This window comes from Microcaecilia unicolor, chromosome 6, assembly GCF_901765095.1.
Source record: "Microcaecilia unicolor chromosome 6, aMicUni1.1, whole genome shotgun sequence".
In the NCBI taxonomy this organism is placed as follows: domain Eukaryota; kingdom Metazoa; phylum Chordata; class Amphibia; order Gymnophiona; family Siphonopidae; genus Microcaecilia; species Microcaecilia unicolor.
Window position 1 is genome coordinate 333,831,110 of NC_044036.1, and position 26,590 is coordinate 333,857,699.

At 46.2% G+C, this 26,590-nt stretch overlaps 1 protein-coding gene across 1 annotated transcript in view; it reads left to right on the forward strand.

Annotated features, from left to right (window-relative positions):
• Positions 1 to 26,590, forward strand: part of MAP2K6 (mitogen-activated protein kinase kinase 6) — a 127,860-nt gene that overhangs the window by 67,319 nt on the left and 33,951 nt on the right. Inside the window, exons 2-6 of the mRNA XM_030206533.1 lie at positions 10,890 to 10,959; positions 21,837 to 21,885; positions 24,383 to 24,496; positions 25,586 to 25,705; positions 25,986 to 26,102. Coding sequence (XP_030062393.1) covers positions 10,890 to 10,959; positions 21,837 to 21,885; positions 24,383 to 24,496; positions 25,586 to 25,705; positions 25,986 to 26,102 — 470 coding nt within the window. The remainder of the gene's footprint in view (positions 1 to 10,889; positions 10,960 to 21,836; positions 21,886 to 24,382; positions 24,497 to 25,585; positions 25,706 to 25,985; positions 26,103 to 26,590) is intronic.

Below are 26,590 nucleotides of genomic sequence, written 5' to 3' on the forward strand. Positions count from 1 at the left end.
TCATTTGAAAATTAGGTGAATGCTGTAGCCCATAAGGTATTTAAGATAATTTGGAAGTTACATCGCATAGGATAAACTTTACTTATGAAATGTTTAAATTGATGACACAAACTATTGTACAATCACACATTGATTATTGTAACATTATCTGGACTGTAAGAAAGCTTCAGACACTATTAAATACTACTATACGGCTTAAATTTAAAGCTTCACGATTTGATAGAGTATCTCCTCTGTTGTTACAGCTACACCGGTTGCTGGTGAGGGCGCGGTTGGTATTTAAGCTTTGTTGCTTTATATTTTGAATGATATATGGTGAAGCAGCAGAATACATGGCAAAGATTGATACGATTATCTCATTGAAACAGATCTGGTATTAGATACCATTTACTTTTGCAGTATCCGAACCCAAAACAGGTAATCTATAGATATTTTCGGGAGCATTGGCTTATTTAGCTGCCAATTATTGGAACGAATTACCTATTGATCTGAGGAGGCAATCAGATTATATGATCTCTCGAAGGTTGCTAAAAGCATTTTTGTTCAAGACGTTTGTAATGTAATGATCTTAATTTTTAGGTTGGGTTGAATTTTATATGTATTATCCCTGGAATGATTCAGTTTATTTCTCTTCTGAGCCACATTGAACCATTATGGTAAGTGTGGGATAATAGAAATGTCGTGTTGTTGTTGTTATTATTATTATTATTATTCCATACTACAAATCCCAGGGCAAGCAGTGGCTTTCCCATGTCTGTCTCAATAGCAGATATGGACTTTTTCTCCGGGAACTCTTCCAAACCTTTCAGAACATAAGAATAGACCTCAAATGTCTCGGAAGCCCATCCCACATTGTATATACCCAGTTATGTTAGTATTTTAAGTACATAAGTATTACCATACTGGGAAAGACCAAAGGTCCATCGAGCCCAGCATCCTGTTTCCAACAGTGGCCGATCCAGGTCACAAATACCCGGCAAGATCCCAAAAAAGTACAAAACATTTTACACTGCTTATCCCAGAAATAGTGGATTTTCCCTAAGTCCATTTAATAATGGTCTATGGACTTTTCCTTTAGGAAGCCGTCCAAACCTTTTTTAAACTCCGCTAAGCTAACCGCCTTTACCACATTCTCTGGCAACGAATTCCAGAGTTTAATTACACGTTGAGTGAAGAAACATTTTCTCCGATTCCTTTTAAATTTACTACATTGTAGCCTCATCGCATGCCTCCTAGTCCTAGTATTTTTGGAAAGCATGAACAGACGCTTCACATCTACCCATTCAACTCCACTCATTATTTTATAGACCTCTATCATATCTCCCCTCAGCTGCCTTTTCTCCAAGGTGAAGAGCCCTAGCCGCTTTAGCCTTTCCTCATAGGGAAGTCGTCCCATCCCCTTTATCATTTTCGTCGCCCTTCTCTGTATCTTTTCTAATTCCACTACATCTTTTTTGAGATGCGGTGACCAGAATTCAACACAATATTCGAGGTGTGGTCGCACCATGGAGCAATACAAAGGCATTATAACATCCTCATTTTTGTTTTCCATTCCTTTCCTAATAATACCTAACATTCTATTTGCTTTCTTAGCCGCAGCAGCACACTGAGCAGAAGGTTTCAACGTATCATCAACGACAACATCTAGATCCCTTTCTTGGTCCGTGACTCCTAACTTGGAACCTTGCATGACGTAGCTATAATTCGGGTTCCTCTTTCCCATATGCATCACTTTGCACTTGCTCAAATTAAACGCCTGTAGTAGAATAGGGTCCTACCAGGTACCCATTTATAGAAGTAACCCTGCAGTGCTGTACCAGGTAACTGCTGCCCTGCCCCTCCCCCATTTAATAGCTTACAGTACGAGCAGGTGCGGGTTGCAAGCGACCGCATTTTCTTTGTGGCCTGCAGGGGAATCGAGGCATGGGCTTCGGGCTTCCCCTCAGAGTAAGACTTGTTTTCAGTTGGACGATGCCTAAGGAAGGCGTTGTACCAATATAACAGTTGAAATCTTATCAGAGGGAGGTTTAACAAGAGAGAGAGGCATTGAACCTGTTCATGATCCTGCACTGAGGATGGGGAAACTTGTAACAGCCGGGAAAATTCTTCTCTTCTCGGATACAAAAAGTCTGCCTCATGTGCCCTGTTAATGGATGGACAGACTCTCCTTGTCACTACTGTAATGGTATTTCTCAAACTTTTGGGTATTGTTGAGAAGATGAGAGTTGGAGAGACAGGAGGTGGCTCCAAAAGAATTTTTGTACTCGGGTGAAACATTTGCAGGACAGCTTGGGAATAAAACGTACAACCTTCCCAGGGAGCAATAAAAATACCATTTTTTTTATTGCATGTAATCTTTTTTTTTTTTTTTTTATAGCAGATTCCATCATCCTCTCATCCTTAGAAAAAGGGAGGATTGCTTTTTCCATATCCCAATGCCCTTGCAAAGATATGCATATATATGTTTCCTTGTCATCAAGCAGATGAAGCCATTACGTATGGGTTATGTCCATCAACCAGCAGGGGAGATAGAGAGCACTCAAACTTTCACAGTGCCCTCTTGGCCAGCTAGCTCCACTGCCTCTTCAGTATTCTCTATCTCCCTTAGCAGGGTGGCTGCAGCTTGTTCGAGCTCCAGAAAAATCTGCCGGGAGGTGGTTCCTGGCTTGCCAGTTGTTAACCGGGGTGTTGGAGGCTATAGCAGCTTCACTTTCAAGGCACATAGGTTAGCCCTTTCCCTGCCTTACCCATACCTCTCATCCTTAGAAAAAGGGAGGATTGCTTTTTCCATATCCCCTTGCCCTTGCAAAGATATGCATATATATGTATATATAAATGCATATTTATCTGTCTGTTTGTATTGTACTATATTTTGAGATGGTGTATTGTATGTTAATGTTATATGATGTTTTTAATGCAACTGAGGGTTGGGGTTTTCCCCCCAGATTGATTGATTTTTGCAAGTGCTTATATCCCACCAATCATGTCAATCCCTTTCTGGCAGTTTACTATCGATCTGAGCACTGTGAAGCATTGGACCTGGGTTCGAATCTCTGGCCTGGCCTTGAGCTGGGAATGTAGTGCTGTGATCAGGGTTTGAACATTTCATCCAGGACTTAGAGAGACAACATTAACTCACCGGGTATACCCTGTTGCCATACTGCTCTCTCACCCAATAATTTCATTGGGGGGGGGGGGGGGGGGTTAGGTGGCAGAAATACACGGAGAGTGAATTTCTTCCCTGGCAAGGGCAGCCCTTGTGCTCTTCCCCTGCATGGCCTGCGTCACCCCGGTCTTGGCTTCCTCCTGCAGAACCCTCTCATTCCCCAACAATTCTTTCTCCTCTACTTCAACACTTTCCTCTTCCTCCCCTGCTCCTTTCTCCCCCAGCCTTTGTCATTCTGGGGGAGAAGGAGGAGTGGCCTAGTGGTTAGGGTGGTGGTCTTTGGTCCTGGGGAACTGAGGAGCTGAGTTTGATTCCCACTGCAGGCACAGGCAGCTCCTTGTGACTCTGGGAAAGTCACTTAACCCTCCATTGCCCCATGTAAGCCGCATTGAGCCTGCCATGAGTGGGAAAGCGCAGGGTACAAATGTAACAAAAATAAAATAGATACTATTGGAGATTCTACATGGAATGTTGTTACTATTGGAGATTCTACATGGAATGTTGCTACTATTGGAGATTCTACATGGAATGTTGCTATTCCACCAGCAACATTCCATGTAGAAGCCTGCGCGGCCACATTGGTGATCTGCAAGGGCCGACTTCTAGTGGAATAGCAACATTCCATGTAGAATCTCAAATAGTAGCAACAGTGGAGGAGTGGCCTAGTGGTTAGGGTGGTGGACTTTGGTCCTGAGGAAGTGAGTTGGATTCCCACCTCAGGCACAGGCAGCTCCTTGTGACTCTGGGCAAGTCACTTAACCCTCCATTGCCCCATGTAAGCTGCATTGAGCCTGCCATGAGTGGGAAAGTGTGGGGTACAAATGTAACAAAAATAAAAATAAAAATTTCTATCCCCCAACTCTCATGCCCTGTGGGTGGGCATATAGATTGTATAAACCCCAGCCATAGGTGTGAGAAGTTGGTTTATAATACTGTTGCAGGCATTAGTGGCTGTGCTATGTGGCCCCATTGGGGTCACAATGAAAGCGGTTTACATATTATATACAGGTTCTTAGTTTGTACCTGGGGCAATGGAGGGTTATGGGGTCCTTTTACTAAGATGAGCTGAAAAATGGCCTGTGGTAGTGTAGGCTTGGGTTTTGAGAGCACGCAGATCCATTTTTCAGTGCACCTGTAAAAAAATGCCTTTTTAAAATGTTGCCAAAAATGGACGTGCGGCAAAATCAAAATTGGCACGCGTCCATTTTGGGTCTTGAGACCTTACTGCCAGCCACTGACTTAGCAGTAAGGTCTCACGTGTTAACCGGGCGGTAATGACCTACGTGCGTAGAATGCCACTTGACGCGCGTCCGAAAATAAAAATTATTTTCCGGATGTGCGTAGCAGACACACGTCAAACGTGGAATTACTGCGAGGGCCACGTGGTAGCCGGGCGGTAACTCCATTTTGACGCGCATCGGGCATCCGTGGGCGCTTACGTGGCTTAGTATTGCTTAGTAAAAGTGCCCTTAAGTGAGTTGCCCAGAGTCATAAGGAGCAGCGGTGGGAGTTGAACCCAGTTCCCCAGGGTTTTAGGGCACTGCACTAACCATCAGGCTACTCCCCCACTCCAGGTTCCTGCAGTAAAGACAGAAGCCCAGACCCAATCACAGTGGTACTATTGGACTCCAGACCCTGTGTTCTGTTTTTGCAGGTGTTATAGTAATGTTCCTAATCCCTGCAGTCCTAAAAAGAAAAGGAGAGGTCCTCCTTCATGAAATCATATGGAGGACGCTGGGAAAGGAAGGGCAAGAACAGCTGAGCGTGCCCAGAAAGTGGCAGGCAGGTCATCGGGGGGGGGGGGGGGGGGGGGGGGGGGGGGTCAGTCAGTGAGCTGTAAATGGTGTTTCCTAGAAGAGGAAGGGAGAGTTCTGCCAAGCTGGGGAGAGATCACACAGTTGCCTTCTCTCTTAAAACTCTGATTATTCTTAATGTGTCTCATGTCCAAGCATTTCTAAAAAAAACAAAACAAAAAAACCATGCACACATACACATATACATTCATGCGTCCTGTATGTTCTGAACACAAAAAAGTGAGGACGAATTAAGGAGGAAATCAAAAAAAACTTTATTAGTAATAAAATGACGACCCGACACGGCCGTATTTCGGCATCAAAGCCTGCATCAGGGGTCAAACAAATCTTTTTAGGTTGTCACTCGATAAAATACGTCATTTCTGTGTACTGCCGCCGAGGCGCTTCATAGTTGACTTCTCAAGTCTTGCATTTTAAGGAAGTCCTAAAGCCATATTTTCTTTGCTATTTTATCGAGTGACAACCTAAAAAGATTTGTTTGACCCCCCCCCCCCCCCGATGCAGGCTTTGATGCCGAAACACGGCCGTGTCGGGTCGTCATTTTATTACTAATAAAGTTATTTTTGGATTTCCTCCTCAATTCGTCCTCACGTTTTTCTGTTCGTTGCTTTTGATTTGCGTGAGGATTCTCCTCCCCGCTTTTTGTTTCCTGTATGTTCTGTTCAGCTTAGAGCAAATTTGTTACAGATTTGTTCATAGAATTATCCCTGGATTGTCAGTGGGGGAGGGGGAGAGGTATCAATGCAGTATCGGAGGAAAACTAGTATGTTTATGCTGTGAGTTAATCTAGTGAAAGGATACGACTCTGAATTAGATCAGGGACTCTTAATCTTTTTATATCATGAATCCTTTGAGAGTCTGGTGAAACTATGGACCCTTTTTTTTTAGAAAAAAATGTATTTAAATGCATAAAATAAAATACTTGGATATAGATTGTATTACAAGAGAAAGCAATTATGTTAAAATACAGTTATCAGAATTAAAAAAAAATAAATGTGTTGACCTTTATCAATGTACACGCTTTTGGAGAAGTTAATTCCCACAACCAAGTATTATGTGCTTTTACTACGGGACCCTTTTCCTAAGTGGCGGTAAGCACTAATACGTGTTCACTGCGTGCTAAAAGGCACTACTGCAGGATATGCTCAGGCATCTTGCAGTAGTTCTGGGATCAGCGTTAACTACCCATGCGCTAAAAAAAATAGGTTTTAGTTTTTAGTGTGGAGGTGTGTTTGGAGGCAGAGAGTAGGCCTACCCTGCGCCAATTGGGTAGTGTGGGTGAATCACTGTGTGCTGCCCGATTAGTTAGACAAGGATCCGATAGAAGATATTCAAAAGATTGGTATGACTGTGTCTGACGTAACTTGCGCGAGGGTGGGACACAGGGAGGGAAGGCCCGAAGGGAGGCGATCTGCAGACTGCCGCTGCTGCGCTTCTTTCACAGGGAGCGAGGTCGAGGTGAGGTGCTACGATTTGAATTCAGGGGGGCCCGGCCCGGTGGTGGACGGAGGGGGGCGGCAACGACAACCTCGGGGGGGGGGGGGGCAGCCTTGGCCTGGTCCAGTCTGTCGGCGGCCCTGTTTAGAGAGAACACTGATGTATGTAGCAATCAGTGACGTAGCTACGTGGGGCCTGAGGGGGCCTGGGCCCCCGTAGATTTCAGCCTGGACCCCCCTCCCGGTGAACCCGCCCCCGCTGCCGCCTACCTTCGTTTTTGCTGGCGGGTTCTGTTCTCTGAGTAGGACGTCGGCATGCAACAGAAGGAAGAAGACTTTTTTGACTGCAGCAGGACAGAGAGGACGTTGGCTGGCGGGGATTGGGGTCCCCCGCCAGCAAAAGCGAAGGTAGGCGGCGATGGGAGAGGGTTCACGGCGGGAGGGGGGGGTCAGAAAAGACGGGGGCGGCAATGGCGGCGGGGGCGGCAGGGGGGCTAAAATGTGCCCCCTCTCCTCGGGCTCTGGACCTCCCTCCCACTGAAGTCTGGCTACGCCCCAGCAATTGATTAAATTCAGACTTGTTTTCTCCTTTTTACTCATGTTGCAGAGGGGTCATTTTGAAAGCACATCTGGCACATTTTGCAGATTTGCCACTAGGAACACAGTGAGTCTCTTGGGGTTGCAGTGAGGAATGAGGATTTGGGCAGCGCGGTACTGACTGGCATGGATGGATCCGAGAAATCCTCGAGTAGGTCTCGTTCTGGGGCGGTGTTGTTTCGTGTCAAAACGAAAATGTTACCGTGTCTGACTTAAGAGAAAGCACTTCTGCCTTCTGCAGCAGGATTTCAAAGGAAAATTTGCCAGACTGGAAAACTCGCCCTGCCCCATGTTAATTAGGAAATGTGCTGTTAAGTCATGTTTCTAAATTCTTTCGGCCGCCTCCTCTCCGTCCTCCTGGAGCAGCCGAGCTGGGCAAGGGAGACAGAAAAAACAAACAAAGCCAGCTTCCTGCTCCGAAGCGCTGACTGGTCCACCTGGGTGGGCGCGGTGTGAAGTTAAATGGTATCAGCCCCACACACCCAGATGACGTCAGCCCCTTGGATGCCATGTAATCTGAGGTCATTTGTTGATGGGCTTCCAAATTCTGCTGCTCCCAGGGTTTTTGGGAGGGGGGGATTGGGGTTTCGGAAATATAGTGCGGAGAATGAAATGAGATCAGTGATAAAAGGGGAGAAGGAGGTGGAGTGCAGCAGCGTTTAAAAAAGTCTGCAAGCCATGATAGGTTTTTCATTCCTTTGCAGGCAGATCGCTTGGTTAATTTTACTGCAGGATGTTGCGACCTTTGAACTTTAAATTGCAATGCAGTTTGCCCGACCAGTGATTTGTTGCAAATTCTACTTTAATCGGTACATTTTTGTGCCACATTCCTGATCTTGACCAATGCACCAGGTAGCTTACGAGCAAACACAACCAAAACAGACGTACTTAATCAACTCCCAAAGTGCATAATAACACAGCATATTAAAGCAATATTTTGTGGGGGTGGAATTGGAACCTGAACCCACTGTAGGAAGCAGACAGGAGCTGACCTTCGGTAATTAGGTGCACAGTGCTGAGGTAGTGGCTGGCCCAGGTCACTTCAGTGTGGTGCAGGGCAGTAAGGATGAGGTCACAGTGTGTGGGTGGCTAGTTCAAAGGCTTCCCTAGCTTATGACTCTTGGGCTCGGTCTGTGCTGTGTGTGTGTTTCGATTTTGTGGGACTTTTTGGATGACTTCACTTCCAAAGTCCCTTAGCTTTTGTAAGTCTAAGTGCTTTGAAAATACACCTTCACATAAAGACTTGGACATAGCATTACTTGCATGCATTTGCTATAGCAAAAGACAAAATTAATATCTTGCACCCGGATTTGTCAGTTTAATTATTTATCTTTTTGGTTGCACATAAGCTCTGATGTTGTTATACTGTAATGTCTCATCTCCAGGTGTTTTTTTTTTTTTTTTTTTTGGGGGGGGGGGGGGGGGGGGGTTCTTGTAGGCACAACAGTCCAGAATCAGATCTGTGTACCAGGAAATGTTGGTCTTTAAAAATTTATAGAATAAAAGTTTTCTTTAGGTTTGGTGCCTCACCTGTGTTATCTATTGTAACCATGTTGGCTAACAGAGCCAAACATTGACCCCGTGAAATGTATTTCTGACCTACAGTATAGTCTCGATTGTGTGCTCTCGCAAATCCGATCATCCAGCATATCCGACACACCTCTCTGGTGATGTCATCGCACTGCTGTTAAAAAGTGCGCAGGTTCTTTTCCTGTTTTCCATCTTCACGCGCTGTTGGTTAGTGTCAATAATACAATACTGTATTTTAAATACAGGTACCCTATGCCTGTTCTTTATGCATGAAGTATGTTTTCTGTAAGTTTTTTTAAGGGGTTACCATTGTTTTCCGTATTATGTGACTTACTTATCCGACGACGGCTCGGGCCTGTTTACGTCAGATAATTGAGACTGTACTGTATCACCTGTCCTCTCAACTCCGAGGTGTTTGCTGCTTCCAGCTTTATTCAAGGTTTGCTGCAGGTTACCCTGCAAACATTTTTTTCTCCAATTTAAAACAAACAAACAAACAAACAAACAAACAAACCTAGGAATATTTTCCTTGCTGAGTCTGATGCTCCTGTAGTTTTGTGACCCTGTGTAATTTTTATTTATTTTTAATAACATTTGCTTTGTAAAGTGACCTATATTTATATTAATGTTCTGTAGATTTCGTTGTACCCCTGATGCGGGTGGTGGCCAAAATGCAGCCGTGACGGATGTTTTTATTACCAACAAATTGAGGGCCCCTTTTACCAAGCGGTGGCAAAAGGGGGCCGGTGCTGGCGTCACTGCGTGTTTTACATGTGCGCCGAGGCCCCCTTTTATTGCAGCTGGTAAATAGGAAGTCTTGCTTGCTGTACGTCCATTTCAGGGGGGAGCCCTTACCACCACCCACTGAGGTGGTAGCAAGGGCTCCTGCATTAACCCAGCGGTAACTGGGCAGTGCGCGGCACTGTCCGATTACCGCCAGGTACTACTACTACTTGACATTTCTAAAGCGCTACTAGGGTTACGCAGCGCTGTACAATTTAACATAGAAGGACAGTCCCTGCTCAAGGAGCTTACAATCTAAAGGACAAATATACAGTCAGTCAAATAGGGGCAGTCAAATTGGGGCAGTCTAGGCACACTCCAGCGCTACAAAAATAAATGTTTGTAGCGCCGGAAATGACTGCGCGCTAGGGGTGGGAAGTACTTTCTGTATAGCAAGCGGTAAGACTCTAATACCCTTTAGTAAAAGGGCCCCTGAGTTTGTTCACCATACTCTGTGGTCCAGCTTCTACATCAGCCCTTTTCCCTCTGAGCTGAACAGGAGTCCTCCCAAGTGCATTGCTGCCAGTGGGGGGGAGGTGCTTCAGTATCGTATTTTCAATGGCTAGAGACTGTCAGGTTCCCTGGAGTCCTGCAGAGCTTGCATGACCCTCATTATTGAAAATGTGATAGTGAAACAGCACCACCCGCTGGCAGGACTGTAGGTGGAGGACTCACTCTCAGTTGAGAGGAAACAGTGTACATCCGTGCTTTCATTGGTTATCAGTTATTTGATGGATTCGTTTTAAGATTTTTGTGATATTTAATGTGGTACAAATGAATGGGCCAAATTGCCTCAGGGTTGCCATTAGGTTGATGACTCCTGCGTAGACTTTGGAATCGGGTTATTCGAAGCCCTCTATTGCTTGAGCTTCTCTTTCTGAAATGAACGATCAGCCCTTCTCCAGGGCAGGGCCTATCAGGGTTGGGCAACCAGGGTCATTGTGGGCCACAACCTAGTTGGGTTTTCAAGATTTGCACAATGAATATGCATGAGATCAATTTGCATTCAATGGAAGCAGTACATGCAAATCGATCTCATGCATATATATTGTGGAAATCTTGAAAAGCTTACAGGGTTGTAGCTCTCGGGGACCGTGGTTGCTCACCACTGGTCTGGGTTATGGAATACATTTCTAGCAAACTTATGGGCTTAATTTGATTTTTTTCACCTGTAGGAGGAAGTGGAAAGCTTTTTTATTTCTCAAGGCTTTGAGGGTGTCTGATGATGTTTGATGGTGTATGTTGTAGTGTGTTATAATGTGAAGTTTGTTTTTATGGTGATCTGCTCCAATCTTTTTTTTGTAACTGGAGTGGTGGAATATAAGCTATGTAAATTAAATAAATAGCGTGAGAAGAACCACAGAAATGATTCCTTGTGAGAATTAGAGATAAAATTGTGCCCCGCATAATGTTTTTTCCTTCCCCTTCCACTTTTTTTTTTTTTTGCAATTTTATTTATTTTTTTTGCTCTACTTTGGTCATTTTTCTGCATGTGTTTCTATTTCTTTCAGATTATTTTCTTAATTTATGAATCCTTAGAACCATATTTTTTTGTGTTCACAGGTAAGCGGAAAAAAACAGGCCTGAGAATTCCTAAAGAGGCTTTTGAACAACAACAGACGAGCTCACCAACGTAAGTCTTTAAACAAACAAACAAATCACCTAAAAATAACAACGGATATGATTAGATAATCCCTTCAGCATATATGTTCCTGTGCATGGTCACAGCAATACTGATGACATTGGGACTTTGCATGTCTTGATGTCCATAGCTCTTTTACTAAGGTGCACTGAAAAATGGCCTGCAGTAGGGTGTTTTTGGGCGCGCACAGAATCATTTTTCAGCGCACCTGTAAAAAATGCTTTTTCAAAATTTTTGCTGAAAATGGACATGCGGCAAAATGAAAATTGCCGTGCGTCCATTTTGGGTCTGCGACCTTACCGCCAGCCATTGACCTAGCAGTAACCGGGCTGCAACGGCCTATGCGAGTAAAATGCCAATCCCCCCCCCCCCCCCACGATTACCGCACGCCAGAAAATATTTTCCAGTGTGTGTAGCGGATGCATGTCAAAAATGAAAGTACCGTAAGGGTCACGCAGTAGCCGGGCGGTAACTCAAAATTGACGCGCGTTGGGTGCGCATAGGCGCCTACGCGGCTTAGTAAAATGGCCCTTCAATGAATGTGTGTGCTGCTTTGATAATTTGCAAAAACAATAGTTTAAAATAAAACTAGTGTGCATGCTAGCTCTGATTCCCACTTTGTGCTGCCTGAGGGTTGGAGATACAGTACCTTGAAATTTCCTTTTCTGTGTGTGTCGTTAACAGGTTTATTTAAAATTTGATATACTGCTCAGTTGGAAGACCACCTGGGTGGGGAAGGGGAGTGAGAAGGAGAAGGCAACATCAGCATTTGTAGACTGGGTTTGAACTCAGTGTTGATGGGGGCCAGGGTGTGGAAGGGAAAGGGGAGAGGGGTTGGGATTTGATATACCGCCTTCCTGTGGTTACAGTCAAAGCAGTTTTACATGTTATATGCAGGTGACTTGCTCAGTGTTCACAAGTGGCTGTAGTGGGAATCGAACCTGGTTCTTCTGTTTCTCAGGTCACTGCGCTAACCAGTGGGCTACTTCTCAGAGCCACCAGTAGGGGGCCCTTTATCACAGTGCAAGTATTAAAGGTGAGTGCTAGCACTAGAGAGGAGAGATAGAGGTCATGCCCAGTTCACCCGGGCTTACAAGTGAGATTTATTTCTCCTGGTATACGCAGAACCCGTTTGGAGATACGCTGCCCCTCTCTGTTGAGAATCTCATAGTGGTAGGATGAGGCTCGGGGCGGGGCATAGTTGGTGAAAGTGAGAGAAAAACCCTGCAGACAGCATACAAATGCTTATGGTACTTGAGTCCTGAGGAGGCAGGGGCTGCCTGAGATGTTGTGGGCTGCTGGGTGATGAGATTTGTGAACAATGAAATAAATAATCATATACTCACCAATATATTTCATGAGACACAAGTGTGAGCTTGCTCCTTTAATAAGGAAATACTAAAAACGGTCTTCCTTATCTGTCTCCTATCATTTTTGTTCTAGCATTTTATTTTAAGACTTTTTTTTTTTTCTGGGTGTGTATGTGTGTGGGTGTGTGTGTGTGTGGGGGGGGTATTTGTTATATTCTTTTATTTAACGTGTCTATATTTGAGTTCTGACGGTGATCAGCACTGTGATATCTTAAGTTTTACTCTTAACAGACATGGGATTCCACTGCCTACATCCATCAAACCCAGGCAGGGGATCCCTCCCTAACATAAGCAGCTTCACCTCTCCTGGACTGGTTTAGGCCATTAGGATTCTGCAGAAGTGAGAAAAATGTGTTTAGCTTTTTTTATTTTTCAGTTGTAATTGTGAATTTTTTGTTTATTTATTGGGATTTATTAACCGCCATTATGAAGAAATTCATGCTAAAGTGATCTAACACACACAACCAAAGAAATAAGGAGTGCTAAGCCAATTAAAGCACACTAACCCCTTATCCTATAAAAGTCGCCAAATATTCTGTGCGCAAATTTGGGTGCGCACAGTGTAATTGAATAACAAGCTAATTAGCGCCAATAGTTGGCTTTTTAATAAGCAGTTATTGGCACTGATTAGGTTTAATTGGAATTTTACATGTGCGTTAAAAGGGGGCGTGGAAATAGGTCATGGGCGGAATGGGGCGTTCCTAGTATTTACGTGCGTAGTTATAGAGTAAGAGGGTATGCGCCTAATTTAGGTGCCTACATTTGTACCACTTTTCAGTTGGTGCAAAAGGCCACGCCTAAAGTTAGGCGCGATTCCTGGGTTTAAGTGCTATTCTATAAGTCAGGCTTAACTTTAATCCTGGCTAATAGAATAGGACTTTTTTGCGGCACCATATATAGAATTCACCCCTAAATTGTTAAGGATGCAATAACAAACTGAGAGGGTGGTTCTTTAAAATGGAACCTAAAAGGGGAGGGGTGAGGGAAGTCCGGAGGGGATGGATGGGTGGGGGGAGGGGTGGGAGGGCAGAGGGAGGGAGACGGAGGGGGGGAGGGGGGAGGCAGGGGTACAAATGTGGGTGCAAGATGTGAGAATGTGGAGAGAAGGAATAGCTGGCTTCCAACATAGGAAAGTTGTAGAACGAGGTTGGGGAGTACACCTGGGGGGTGGAGGCTGGGACGCCCTCTGGGGGAGTGAGTTACAGGAACAACGGATCAGAGAGTGGGATATGGTGGGGGGATGCCAGTGTTAAACATCGTAACATGGAATGTAGGAGGTATACATTCCCCCATCAAGAGATATAAAATTTTAAAAGCACTCAATGATCAGAAAACAGCAGTAGCCTTCCTTCAGGAGACCCATCTATCTAAAACGGAGCATGAGAAATTGAAGCGCTGGTGGGTGGGTGAAATTGTGGAGTCACCAGCGGTAGATGGAAAAGGGGGGGTGATTATCTTGTTCCGGAAGGGATTCCAAGTGCAAATTAAAAAAACAATTAGGGATAAAAGGGGAAGGTTTGTATTGGTGTTGGTGGAATTGGACAGACACCCTCTACTGCTATGCAACATTTATGCACCTAACAAATTTGAGAAGCAGTTCTATAGGCAACTTATCTGCAGGATGCGGGACATGGGTGAAGTGGTAATGGGAGGGGACTTTAATGAGGTTATGGACCCCAAGATGGATCGATCACACCCAACAGCACAGGAGCTGTCTAGAACTTTGCGAGGTCTTGGGATGTTAGGGGAGGCCTTGGACGTGGTGGATGTTTGGAGAACTTTACACCCGCTAGAGCAGGACTTCACGCATCTCTCACGTGCACACGCTACGCTTTCCCGTATTGATTATATACTAGTAGGCAGGGATATCTTTACTCGGGTAACGGTGGCTACAATAGGTCCCATAGCGATATCTGACCACGCCTGGGTCTCTATGGGATTACATTTGGATAGGGAGGGGAGGAGAGAATTCCTATGGCGTTTTCCCGCATATCTTTATAGAGATAGTCAGTTTATGCAGCACCTGAAGACATGTTGGGCTAACTTTCAGGGGGATAATGCGGGACATAGGGACGATCCAGTACTATTCTGGGAGACAGCTAAGGCGGTCCTCAGGGGAGAGACCATAGCATACGTGAGCTTTAAGAAGAAGGTGAGACAGAAGGAGGTGATGCGATGGGAGAGAAGGGTGACTGCATTAAGGAGGCAATATGGAAAGGTTCACTCGCAGGAGCTGAGGTCACAGTTATTAGAGACACAGCAGGCGCTCAATGAGCTGTTGCATCACAATGCGCAGAAAACAGCAGTATATTATAAATACCAGCTATATCGATTTGCCAATAAGGGAGGGCGATTTCTAGCGAGACTCATAAATAGAAGGGAGGGCCCACGAAAGGTACTCACTATGACAAACACTCAGGGGGTTAGGGTGCACACTGATAAAGATGTAGCTGGGGTATTCAAAAAATTTTATGAGGAACTATATAAACCACAGGGGGAGATTGTAACACCTAGTAGAGCTTACCTGGACAGCATAGACATACCCCGTTTGGACAGAGAAGAGCTGCATATCCTAAACGCTCCCATAACGGAGGACGAAGTAGATTGGGTGATAAAGCAGAGCCCACTCGGTAAGGCACCTGGGCCTGATGGACTCCGAAATGAATTCTATAAACTGCTTAGATCAGAAATAGGCAAGGTACTCTCAGAGATCTTTAATGTAATAACTCGGGAGGGAAGGATGCCCACACATCTGAATCAGGCCCATATAACAGTACTATTAAAGCCTGGTAAACCCGGCACACCTCCCGGACTCCTATAGACCCATATCACTACTGAACACAGAGACCAAGTTATTGGCTAAGATTCTGGCCAACAGGTTATCCCGGTTCCTACCGACTCTGATTGAGGAGTCTCAGGTAGGTTTTGTTCGAGAAAGGAAAATCGCAAAGAACATGAGAAAGATCCTGGGGGCGCTGGAATGGGTCAGAAAAGAGGGCCAAGAAGCTATGTTAATTAGTTTCGATGCAGAGAAGGCCTTCGATAGAGTGGACTGGGGGTTCTTGTTTGAGGTACTGCAGGCATATGGCATAGAGGGTTTTTTTGCGGATGCAGTGGCAACACTTTATAACGGGCCTATGGCGCGAATCAGTGTCAATGGGCTGTGCTCAGAATGGTTCTCTATTGGGCGGGGAACTAGGCAGGGATGTCCCTTATCACCTCTGTTATTTGTACTGACCTTGGACCCGCTTTTGAGGGAATTAAGGAGGAGTGCGGACATAAAAGGAGTGAGTATTCAGGGTAGAGAATTCAAAGCAGCAGCCTTTGCAGATGATTTGCTGGTTTTGATCACAGAACCCCAAACGTCATTGCGCTACTTAATGGAAAGCCTACGAGAATATGGAGAGTTTTCAGGGCTCAAACTCAACTTGGCCAAGTCGGAGGCTTTGGCTAGTGAGGGGGTGAAACAAACAGTCTGGGATCAAGTCCCCTTGCGGCAGGCGACAGAAGCATTCAAATACCTAGGGGTGCAGCTGCCGCTTAACCCGATGAAACTGTATAGTTATAATATTCCCCAGTTGCTTAGGGATACCAAAACACAACTATCTGCGTGGGCTTCGCTACCACTGTCCTTTATGGGTAGAATACACTTATATCGTATGGTTATATTCCCGAAGTGGCTCTATGTGCTGCAAGCATTGCCGCTCAGACTGTTGAGGAAAGACTTGAGGAGATTACAAAGCCATGTGGTGCGGTTTTGCTGGGCGGGGAGAAAACCAAAAATGCGATGGCAACATTTACTTGGAGCCCAGATGAGGGGTGGAATGGGTATGCCCGAGATGAGCGATTACAATCAGGCTTGTCTGTTGAGACACTTAAGGGACTGGATCCTGGGAATGTCCACCTATACAGATCTTGGATGGGAAAAAGCAGGTAAGGGATAGTGTGCTTTTAAAGCCCATGCGACACGCTTGGCGGATTTTATCAGGATATTGGGGACAGAATCCGGAGAGTAGTGGGTTGCTGTCAGTTGTGGGGAATGCAGACTTCCCTGCAGGAAGAGATAGTCGGGTCTTTAGAGACTTGGAGAGGAAGGGTGTATCCCTGCTGGAACACTTTGTTCAACCTGATGGGAAGGTAATACCATATACGGAGTTCTCTGGGAGATATGCGGGAGGGCCTATGACAGAACTGGCATATATGCAGTTGGCGCATTATATCAGGGGTCTGCCCCAGTCCACTCTATCGACGGAATTTGGGGGGAAGGTTAGGGAATTTCTAGCCGGAGATGCAGCGGGACAGGTGTCAGTATCATGGTTCCATAAGGTTCTGAGAGAATTTAAGCCTCAGAGGGATGTTAGCGAGGTGGTCGATCGCTGGAGGAAGGAAGCAGGGGGGAACATAACAGAAGGGAAGGTTTTAACAGCACTCAAAAGAATTCCGGAGGTGGTGCACAGTGCAGAGTTGCAGGAATGCCATTTCAGATCAATACACAGGGCATACTTTTCAGGTAAGCAGGCATGGCGAGCAGGGGTTAAAGACTCGGATAAATGCAGGAAATGTGGGGCGAGCATGCCATCGTTAACACATGGGATGTGGCAATGTAGGGCCATTCGGAAGTTCTGGGCAGCTCTTGCCCGATTTTTATCGGGGATTCTAGGGCGGCGAATACCCATCTCATTCGATCAAGCACTGTTCAGTTCGGGAGCAGTGTGGCCAATGGGGAGTCGAGAGGAGAAATTGTTCCTTAGTAAGTCCTGCATCCTGGGGAAAAAATGTATACTCAACCATTGGATTTCAAGCACACCTCCATCCTATTGGTATTGGAGGAATAAATTACATGCACTGATGCTATGGGAAGCACAAGGGGCCCGTCATTCTGGGAACAGGAGGAAGTTGTTCATTAGAGTATGGGGAGCTTACTTAAACATCATTGCACCTAGATCCAGAAGCCAGGTGATGAATGTATTGGGATGAATGTGGAGTGAATGAGATGGCGGGGGAGGGGGGGGTCAGAGCTCTGGGGGGATGAGAGACCTTATCCTATTATACCAGTTAACTGCAGGGAGATATATGCTCATTGAGGGGCGCGTTAGAGATCACTTTGTGATCAATCAATGGCATTTTCATGAAGGTTGGCCGAATAGAGGATTGGGGGGTACTAAGGGAAAAAGGACCCCTCATCTGGAATTTGCTGTTGTCCACACTTGAAAGTTGCCCATAGTGGAACAACACATACAGTGGGGGAAATAAGTATTTGATCCCTTGCTGATTTTGTAAGTTTGCCCACTGACAAAGACATGAGCAGCCCATAATTGAAGGGTAGGTTATTGGTAACAGTGAGAGATAGCACATCACAAATTAAATCCGGAAAATCACATTGTGGAAAGTATATGAATTTATTTGCATTCTGCAAAGGGAAATAAGTATTTGATCCCCCACCAACCAGTAAGAGATCTGGCCCCTACAGACCAGGTAGATGCTCCAAATCAACTCGTTACCTGCATGACAGACAGCTGTCGGCAATGGTCACCTGTATGAAAGACACCTGTCCACAGACTCAGTGAATCAGTCAGACTCTAACCTCTACAAAATGGCCAAGAGCAAAGAGCTGTCTAAGGATGTTAGGGACAAGATCATACACCTGCACAAGGCTGGAATGGGCTACAAAACCATCAGTAAGACGCTGGGCGAGAAGGAGACAACTGTTGGTGCCATAGTAAGAAAATGGAAGAAGTACAAAATGACTGTCAATCGACAAAGATCTGGGGCTCCACGCAAAATCTCACCTCGTGGGGTATCCTTGATCATGAGGAAGGTTAGAAATCAGACTACAACTACAAGGGGGGAACTTGTCAATGATCTCAAGGCAGCTGGGACCACTGTCACCACGAAAACCATTGGTAACACATTACGACATAACGGATTGCAATCCTGCAGTGCCCGCAAGGTCCCCCTGCTCCGGAAGGCACATGTGATGGCCCGTCTGAAGTTTGCCAGTGAACACCTGGATGATGCCGAGAGTGATTGGGAGAAGGTGCTGTGGTCAGATGAGACAAAAATTGAGCTCTTTGGCATGAACTCAACTCGCCGTGTTTGGAGGAAGAGAAATGCTGCCTATGACCCAAAGAACACCGTCCCCACTGTCAAGCATGGAGGTGGAAATGTTATGTTTTGGGGGTGTTTCTCTGCTAAGGGCACAGGACTACTTCACCGCATCAATGGGAGAATGGATGGGGCCATGTACCGTACAATTCTGAGTGACAACCTCTTTCCCTCCGCCAGGGCCTTAAAAATGGGTCGTGGCTGGGTCTTCCAGCACGACAATGACCCAAAACATACAGCCAAGGCAACAAAGGAGTGGCTCAGGAAGAAGCACATTAGGGTCATGGAGTGGCCTAGCCAGTCACCAGACCTTAATCCCATTGAAAACTTATGGAGGGAGCTGAAGATGCGAGTTGCCAAGCGACAGCCCAGAACTCTTAATGATTTAGAGATGATCTGCAAAGAGGAGTGGACCAAAATTCCTCCTGACATGTGTGCAAACCTCATCATCAACTACAGAAGACGTCTGACCGCTGTGCTTGCCAACAAGGGTTTTGCCACCAAGTATTAGGTCTTGTTTGCCAGAGGGATTAAATACTTATTTCCCTCTGCAGAATGCAAATAAATTCATATACTTTCCACAATGTGATTTTCCGGATTTAATTTGTGATGTGCTATCTCTCACTGTTACCAATAACCTACCCTTCAATTATGGGCTGCTCATGTCTTTGTCAGTGGGCAAACTTACAAAATCAACAAGGGATCAAATACTTATTTCCCCCACTGTATACTAGGGCAAAACGATCTCATAATTGGCTGGGGAAACATCTACCCTGGGGACTGGGGGATGGGTAGGGCAGGGAGGGGAATGTTAAAGGTTGGCACTGGGGACCAAACACTGCTATAGTACTAACTTGTTGAATATTAGGGGGGGGGGGGAGATAACAGACAAAGCTTGCTGACTGATCTTAATATTCTGTTGTGGGGGAACAAAATTTGATGTTTGACTTTATGTACATCACACTTGTTGGAGATGATTGTCTGTTCTGTCATCAATAAACAAATTGTTGAAACATAAATAGTTGAGGGGGAGGGTTAAAATGTAAAAGTTTGATGACGGGGGAATAAGGATGAGTGCCAGTTGTGTTACTGTCAAACATGATATTAATGTGTTATAGTAAAGTTGTATTTTCTGATTTGTCATCAATAAAAACCGTTGAAACATAAAATGGAACCTAAAAGTAGGCATGACAAAGCGCACTTAGTGCAAATTCTATAACAGCGTTAAGTGTGCCTAACTCATTTTATAGTAGTAGCGCAGTCACTTAGGCGTGACAGTTTATCCCAGGTCAGGGGCAGACGTGCCTAACGTCCATGTGATACCATTCTATAAGGTGTGTGCATTGCTAGGCGCAACGCCCATGACACACTCATGCTCCGCCCACATGCATTGACAAAACAGTGGGTTTTTAAGCCTGTAAAACTGTATTATTTCGTGAAGTGTATTTCTTAAGTTTGGCCAGCAGATGGTGCATATTTATATTTAAAACTGTTACAGAGAACTGACTGTTCCTTCTTTAGTTAACACAGAGAAGAGGTAATCTGCATTGATGTGGCCAACTACTTTTAAAACTTGTTGTTCTGGGCTCTGATTAGTCCAGGAGCTCAATTCATCTAGGTTGTACTGTCTTTTTTCCTCCAGTCCTATCCAGGGAGAAGAGAGAGAAAGACATCTTTGCTGAGGCCCTGTGAACAGTTAGTTATATTTGATAGCCTGTCAGCAGCTACATGTCCTGATCTCCCCAAGTACTATTTAGATAGTATACAAATGTTTAGATAGTGTTATAATTGATCCATATTTCAGTTACCTGTTATTATTTTGCTGATTGCAACTTTTCAATTCATTGTTCTAATTTTTCATGACAATAAACATTTTTAGTTTATTGCCTCTGCTTGTCTGGACTGACTAAGAATCCTGGTGGTTTGTGTGTTGGGTCTGTGGGTGCTTTCTAGGAACTATGAGACCACTGGGAGTGTGGTCCTAGTAACCTAGGAATCACGGGGGAATAATTTGAGAGTGGGAGACTCGCCCAGAGGTGGTTGTGACCCAGTCGGTGGGAGGAGGGTTCTAGTGTACTGCACAAGCGACAGGTGCATGCGGACCTGAGCTGTGCTGGGGATAGACCCTCTAAATGGCTGCGGGGTAGCTCCAGGTGGGTGGCTAGGCGTTTCATGATAGATGCTAACTCCTGAGTCTGTAAATAGTGCTGCGTCCTCCATATTCAGCGGGTCATGTCCCACACTCCCGCAGAGGAAGTGGACACTCCCGAGGTTGAGAAACCAGCACTCCTGATTGCAGAATTGAAAGAAACGGGCTGCACACAGAACCTTAGAGCCTCTGGTCCCCCTCCAACGATACAGGAAATCTGCAACAGAGGGGGTGGGACCGACAAATGCTGAGCATGGGCATGGACTCCTAAGGTCCCACACTACCCTTTTCTTTCACTTCTGCAGCAGATCCAAGAGGCCACCAATGGTGGCTGTGGTGATGGTAAGCAAAAGGCAATTGAGGGAGAGATGGTGGGCATGGATGGAGAGAAAAGAGAGAGAAGGAAAAATAGATGCAGTAAAGAGAAAGCTTGAAGACTGGATGATGAGGAGGAGGGGTGAAATGTGAGTGGACAGAGGCAGAAAATGAAGAAAATTCAAGGTAGAAGATCAGTTCCAAAGATGGATGTAGGATAGGAAGTGAAAAAGATAGGCGAAGAGAAAAGAAACAGCAAATGGACAGGAGGCACTGGAAACCGAGTTAAGAGGACAGGCAGAGGAAAACAGAAACAACGACTAGATCCAACATGATTAAAATAAAATCACCAGACAGCAAAAGTAGAAAAAAAAAAGTATTTTATTTTCAATTTAGTGGTTAGAGTGTTAGGTTTGAGAATTCACATCTGCTGTCTTTATATTTTGGACAGTATTGGAGTTGCCAAACACAAGTACAAATTGCCCCTCCCTGGGCACAGTGAAGGAATTTGCTCGATATTGGGGATGCTTAGCACCTGGATCCACAGAGCTGGCTCCTATTGAGAAATAACGTATTTTTTGGAATGGGTGTGGAGCAGAGGTGGGATAGGGGGGTGGAGCTAGGAGATAAAATAGGGCGGAGAGTGGGGTGGAACTAAGAGGCTTTATCTTCCTCTCAAAAAATTGCTCTCCTCTGGCTTTTCTAATTATAATGAAATATTGATTTGGCCCTGATTTTACCACTGCCCAGGTTCATTTTTAGAGGTGAATTCTCTGGTGCACTGAATCGAGAGCCTCTGTAGTATACCTGTGTTGACATGTGAAATTTAATGCAGCATCCATCCTGCTCTCGTCCCAGCCTTCACACCTGTGACCTGTGAAGAGCTAACTCCTGCGCCACATGTAACGTCTGCTTGTTTTCCTCCTTAGACCGCCTAGAGACTTGGACTCCAAAGCCTGTGTCCTGATTGGAGAGAAGGTAACATTTGTTCAGACAAAATTTCGTTACACAGCCCAGAAATGTGTTCTTATGGATCCCCAGGATCAAAAATTGTACAGTTGAAATATTTCTTGGGTAACTGAGGATGCGGGATGGAAGCGTTGAAAGAACGTGTGAAAATATGGTCACACAAGCCTTGGTTCCATGAAATTTCCCTCCCCCCCGCCCCCCCCCCCCCCAAATAGTGTGGAGTGAAGTGGAGGAGTGGCCTAGTGGTTAGAGCACCGGTCTTGCAATCCAGAGGTGGCCAGTTCAAATCCCACCGCTGCTCCTTGTGATCTTGGGCAAGTCACTTAACCCTCCATTGCCTCAGGTACAAACTTAGATTGTGAGCCCTCATTGGACAGAGAAATATCCAGTGTACTTGAATGTAACTCACCTTGAGTATTACTGAAAAAGGTGTGAGCAAAATCTAAATAAATAAATAACTAACTAAGGGGGGGGGGGGGGGGGGGGGGGGCTTTTACAAATGCACACTCGCAGTTTTAGGGTGCACTAGAAATATATGGGTTACTCTATTATTTAGTGCGTGCTTGTTTTAGCACATGCTAAAAACGCGCTTCTTTGTAAAAGGACCTCTAATTAACATCAGTTTAGCTCAGGAGTAGATCTCTGCAGGACAGTTGCAAATGTCCCCTGATTAGACTGAGGGAATTTTTCAAACTGCTCAGCTGGGTGCAAAGTCCGAGCATAATTCCCTTTGAAAATTGCAACATTTGCACCTGCTTTTTCTGCAGGTGTGGGCGGGGGGGGGGGGGGGGGGGGGGGGGGGGCAACTTTCAAACCGGAAAAACGTCCAACGTTTTGTTTCAGAAATGGCCATTTGCTAGATGTTTTTGTACTCCATGTGTCTATCTTTTTGGACCAAACCCAAGAGAATAAAGCACACAAACAAGCCATTGGGTTGTATTGGGGAAGGGGCAGCATTCTTAATAGACTGGCCACACGACATCCCAGCAGAGCACTGGGGCACTGTAGTGGACTTCACATAAAAGATCCCAGGTACACATCTCACCATTACCCCCTTATACTGTATGATGAGCCCTCCAAAACCCACCAAAAACCTACTGTACCCAACTGTACACCACTACAATTGTCCTTATAGCAGCAGGTGTCACCTATATGTAGTACGGTAGGTTTTTGGTGGGTTTTGGAGGGCTGACACTTTCCACCACAAGTGTAACAGTTGGGTGGGATCAGGGGCGTAGCTACGTGGGGCCACGGGGGCATGGGCCCCCACAGATTACACCCTGGCCCCCTCTACATTTGACCCCCCCCCCTCCCGCCGCCGCATCAGGTACCTTGTTTGCTGGCGGGGGTCCCCAAACCCCGCCAGCCAAAGAGTCTTCTTCAGCGCCGGTCGACTCCGGCGCCTTCGTGGTGTGATCATCTATTTCTGCCGCCTTACGTCCTGCACGGGGCTACATGCACGGTGCAGGACGTAAGGTGTCAGAAACGGACGATCACACCACAAAGGCGCCGGAGTCGACCGGCGCTGAAGAAGACTCTTCGGCTGGCGGGAATTGGGGACCCTCGCCAGCAAACAAGGTACCTGATGCGGCGGCGGGCGGTGGTGGTGGTGGGGTCCAAAGTGGCGGGGGGGGGGGGGGCTAAACAGTGCCCCCCACCTTGGGCTCTGGCCCCCCCTCCCGCCGAAGTCTGGCTATGTCCCTGGGTGGGATATGGGCCTTGGTCCCCTTCTCTACAGTCCACTGCACTGACCACTAGGCTACTTCAGGGACCTGCTTGGTGCTCACAAAGAAATGGCCGTCAAATGTCATAGAACCTGGTATGTACTGTCACATCTTAGGGGGCCAGTAGAGGGTTAGTGACTACTGGGGGAGTAAGGGGGGGGGGGGGTTATGCCTTAATCCCTCCTGTGAACATCTGGTCATTTAGGGCACATTTTGGTCTCTTAGTCGTTACTGAAACAGGTCTAGCCAAAAAGTCTTAATTTTGGCCCTAGTTTCATTTTCTTCCATTGTTGCACAAAAACATCTGTCTTTTGGTTCTGTCCATGCCCCGTCCCCAATACGCCCCCCCTTGAAATTTGGACGTCGTGGTGTCGAAATGGCAACTTGAGAGAAAATCTTCCCTCTGCCACTTTATGACATTATTTGGACTGTTTTTTCTTTTGAAAATGAGCCCCAAAATGTCTGAGGAAAGTGAGGTGCCTGCAAACTGATTTTCAAAGGGAAAGTGTGGGCAGAGTTCTTTAAATGTGACGTTCTGGCTCCATCCTGTTCTGTCCTCTGGAGGACACAGAGTTTCAGTATTATAAGAGAGACGTTAGCTGCAGCTCCCCGAGGCATTCTGCAGTTTGGTGGAGATGGTTAGCTGTTAATAACTAATCCAAGTAATGTAAATTTGATGAGCTAATATTATTTTAAAGAACAAGGGAATGTTTGGAGAGGGAGGAAAGGGGATGAAACAAATAATGGTTGGTAACTGGATCTCTCCCTCTGCTGCCCCCCAGAATTTTGAAGTGAAGGCCGATGACCTAGAACCAATTGAAGAACTGGGGCGAGGTGCATATGGAGTGGTGGAAAAAATGCGACATGTGCCCAGCGGGCAGATCATGGCTGTAAAGGTAGGTGGGCGGCATCTATCTCTGGAGCTTTCAACGCTGGTATCTCATTGAGCATCGTGAAGAGCACTTGGGTTGGATCTCTACTTAAATCCATACCGCTGGGTCATGGGAAAGGGTTTCCCGTGAGTACAGTGAGCTGAGCAGCCGAGTGACCTACCTCACAACCTCTTCTTTTCACTTGGTTATCCTGAAACTTGAACCTGCAGCTATCATGGCTCCAGGCCAAGGGCTGTCCTGAGATAGCAGGATATCCATAGCTAGCCTGGTTCACGTTGAGTTTTCACTTATTTTCTTTGTCCCATCCCACCGTTCCCAGGTCTGGATGACGTCTTGTATAGCAGTTATGTTGGAAGAATGTCCAGCTGCAGGGTTGTAACTGACACTTGAACGTAATAGTTGGGGAAAAGATGGTTCTGGAACAAATCATTACCGTACTCGTGGCTGTTGATTTGTGTTCTGCTCCATCTTTCATCCACACCCGCAAACAGTATCTGCAATGTCTTTCATACTCCTACCCTAGCTGAGGTAATATTTAATCACCTCTCTGACCTCATGTGCAACTTTCTTTTAAATTAGTTCCTTATTTTCTAACTCCTCTTACCTACGTAAATGTTCCTTCCGTGCAGGACGTCAGATTCGCAGAAACAGAACGAAGCCTTGCGATCTGTTTCTGTGAGTCTGACGTCAGACTCAGTCAGAAACCAAACGAAGGAAGAAGACTTCGGCTGGCGGGGGTTGGGGTCCCCGCCAGCAAAGGTAGCAGGCGGCGGGTTGTTGGCGGGAGGGGGGGTTGAGAGGGTCGCCGGCAGGGGGGGTCCAGGGCCAAATCTACGGGGGCCCAGGCCCCCGTGGCCCCATAGCAGCTACGCCCCTGGTGGTGACTGTCTTAGTCCACCAGTTCAATGCAGAGAAATCAAGTCTTTGATAACGTTCTTTGATGTATTAAATTAATGTTTCAAGAAGTGTGTTAGATTAGGCCAACGAAAATTCCCATCTGTAGATTTTGATCGTCCTCCAGCCTCTGAAATGGAAGCCCTTTCACTTATTGAAAAACTCTTAGATGCATCTCATTGTTTCACCTCTTCCTAGCGAATCCGGGCGACGGTGAATAGTCAAGAGCAGAAGAGGCTATTGATGGACCTGGACATCTCCATGAGGACAGTGGATTGCCATTTTACCGTAACGTTTTACGGAGCGCTCTTTCGAGAGGTGCAGTACCAGCTATTGTCATGCAAAACGAGAGCGAGGGTTACGTTTAAAATTTAGATGTGTATCTGGAAAAACAGCTCGAAGTGGTTAGCATTGTACTTTGTGGTACAGGGGTCTTCTGTGGTACCTGTCCAGATGTTGGGTTTGCTAGTGACCTTGGTGTTTCCGGAGGGTGAGGGGCGGTGTATTTTGTGGGTTCAGAAAGTGTGGAAAGGTGCTCCTGATAGTTTCACGGGCATGGATGTTTCTGGAAAAATGTCTTCTTTTTTTTTTTTCCCAGGGAGATGTGTGGATCTGCATGGAGCTGATGGACACGTCCCTGGATAAATTCTACAAGCATGTTATTGACAAAGGCATGACAATTCCTGAAGATATATTAGGGAAAATTGCAGTGTCTGTAAGTATATGGAAACTGTTGGGGGGGGGGGGGGGGCATCAAACCTTTGCAAATAGCCCTGAATAATATCTGTGTACATTTGCTGGATGGGGAAGAAGGATAGCAGAGAGTGAGTGATAAAAGCTGCTGGAGGGATCATTGTGCTTACCATTGGCGTAGCCACAGGTGGGCCTGGGTGGGCCTGGGCCCACCCACTTAGCGCTCAGGCCCACCCAACAGTACTACACGTTTAGCGGTAGCTGGTGGGGATCCCAAGCTCCGCCAGCTGAAGACATCCTCCCCAGTGGCGTTCCTAGGGGGGCTGACACCCGGGGCGGATCGCCGATGCGCCCCGCCCCTCCGGTGCAGCGCCCCCCTCCCCAGTGCAGCGCAACCCCCCCACCCTGGGGAAAGAACCCCCCCCCCCGGGTGCACGCCGCTGGGGGGGTGCCGCGCCCCGGTCAGCTTCGTTCGTTTTCATGCTCCTTCTGCCCTGGAACAGGTTACTT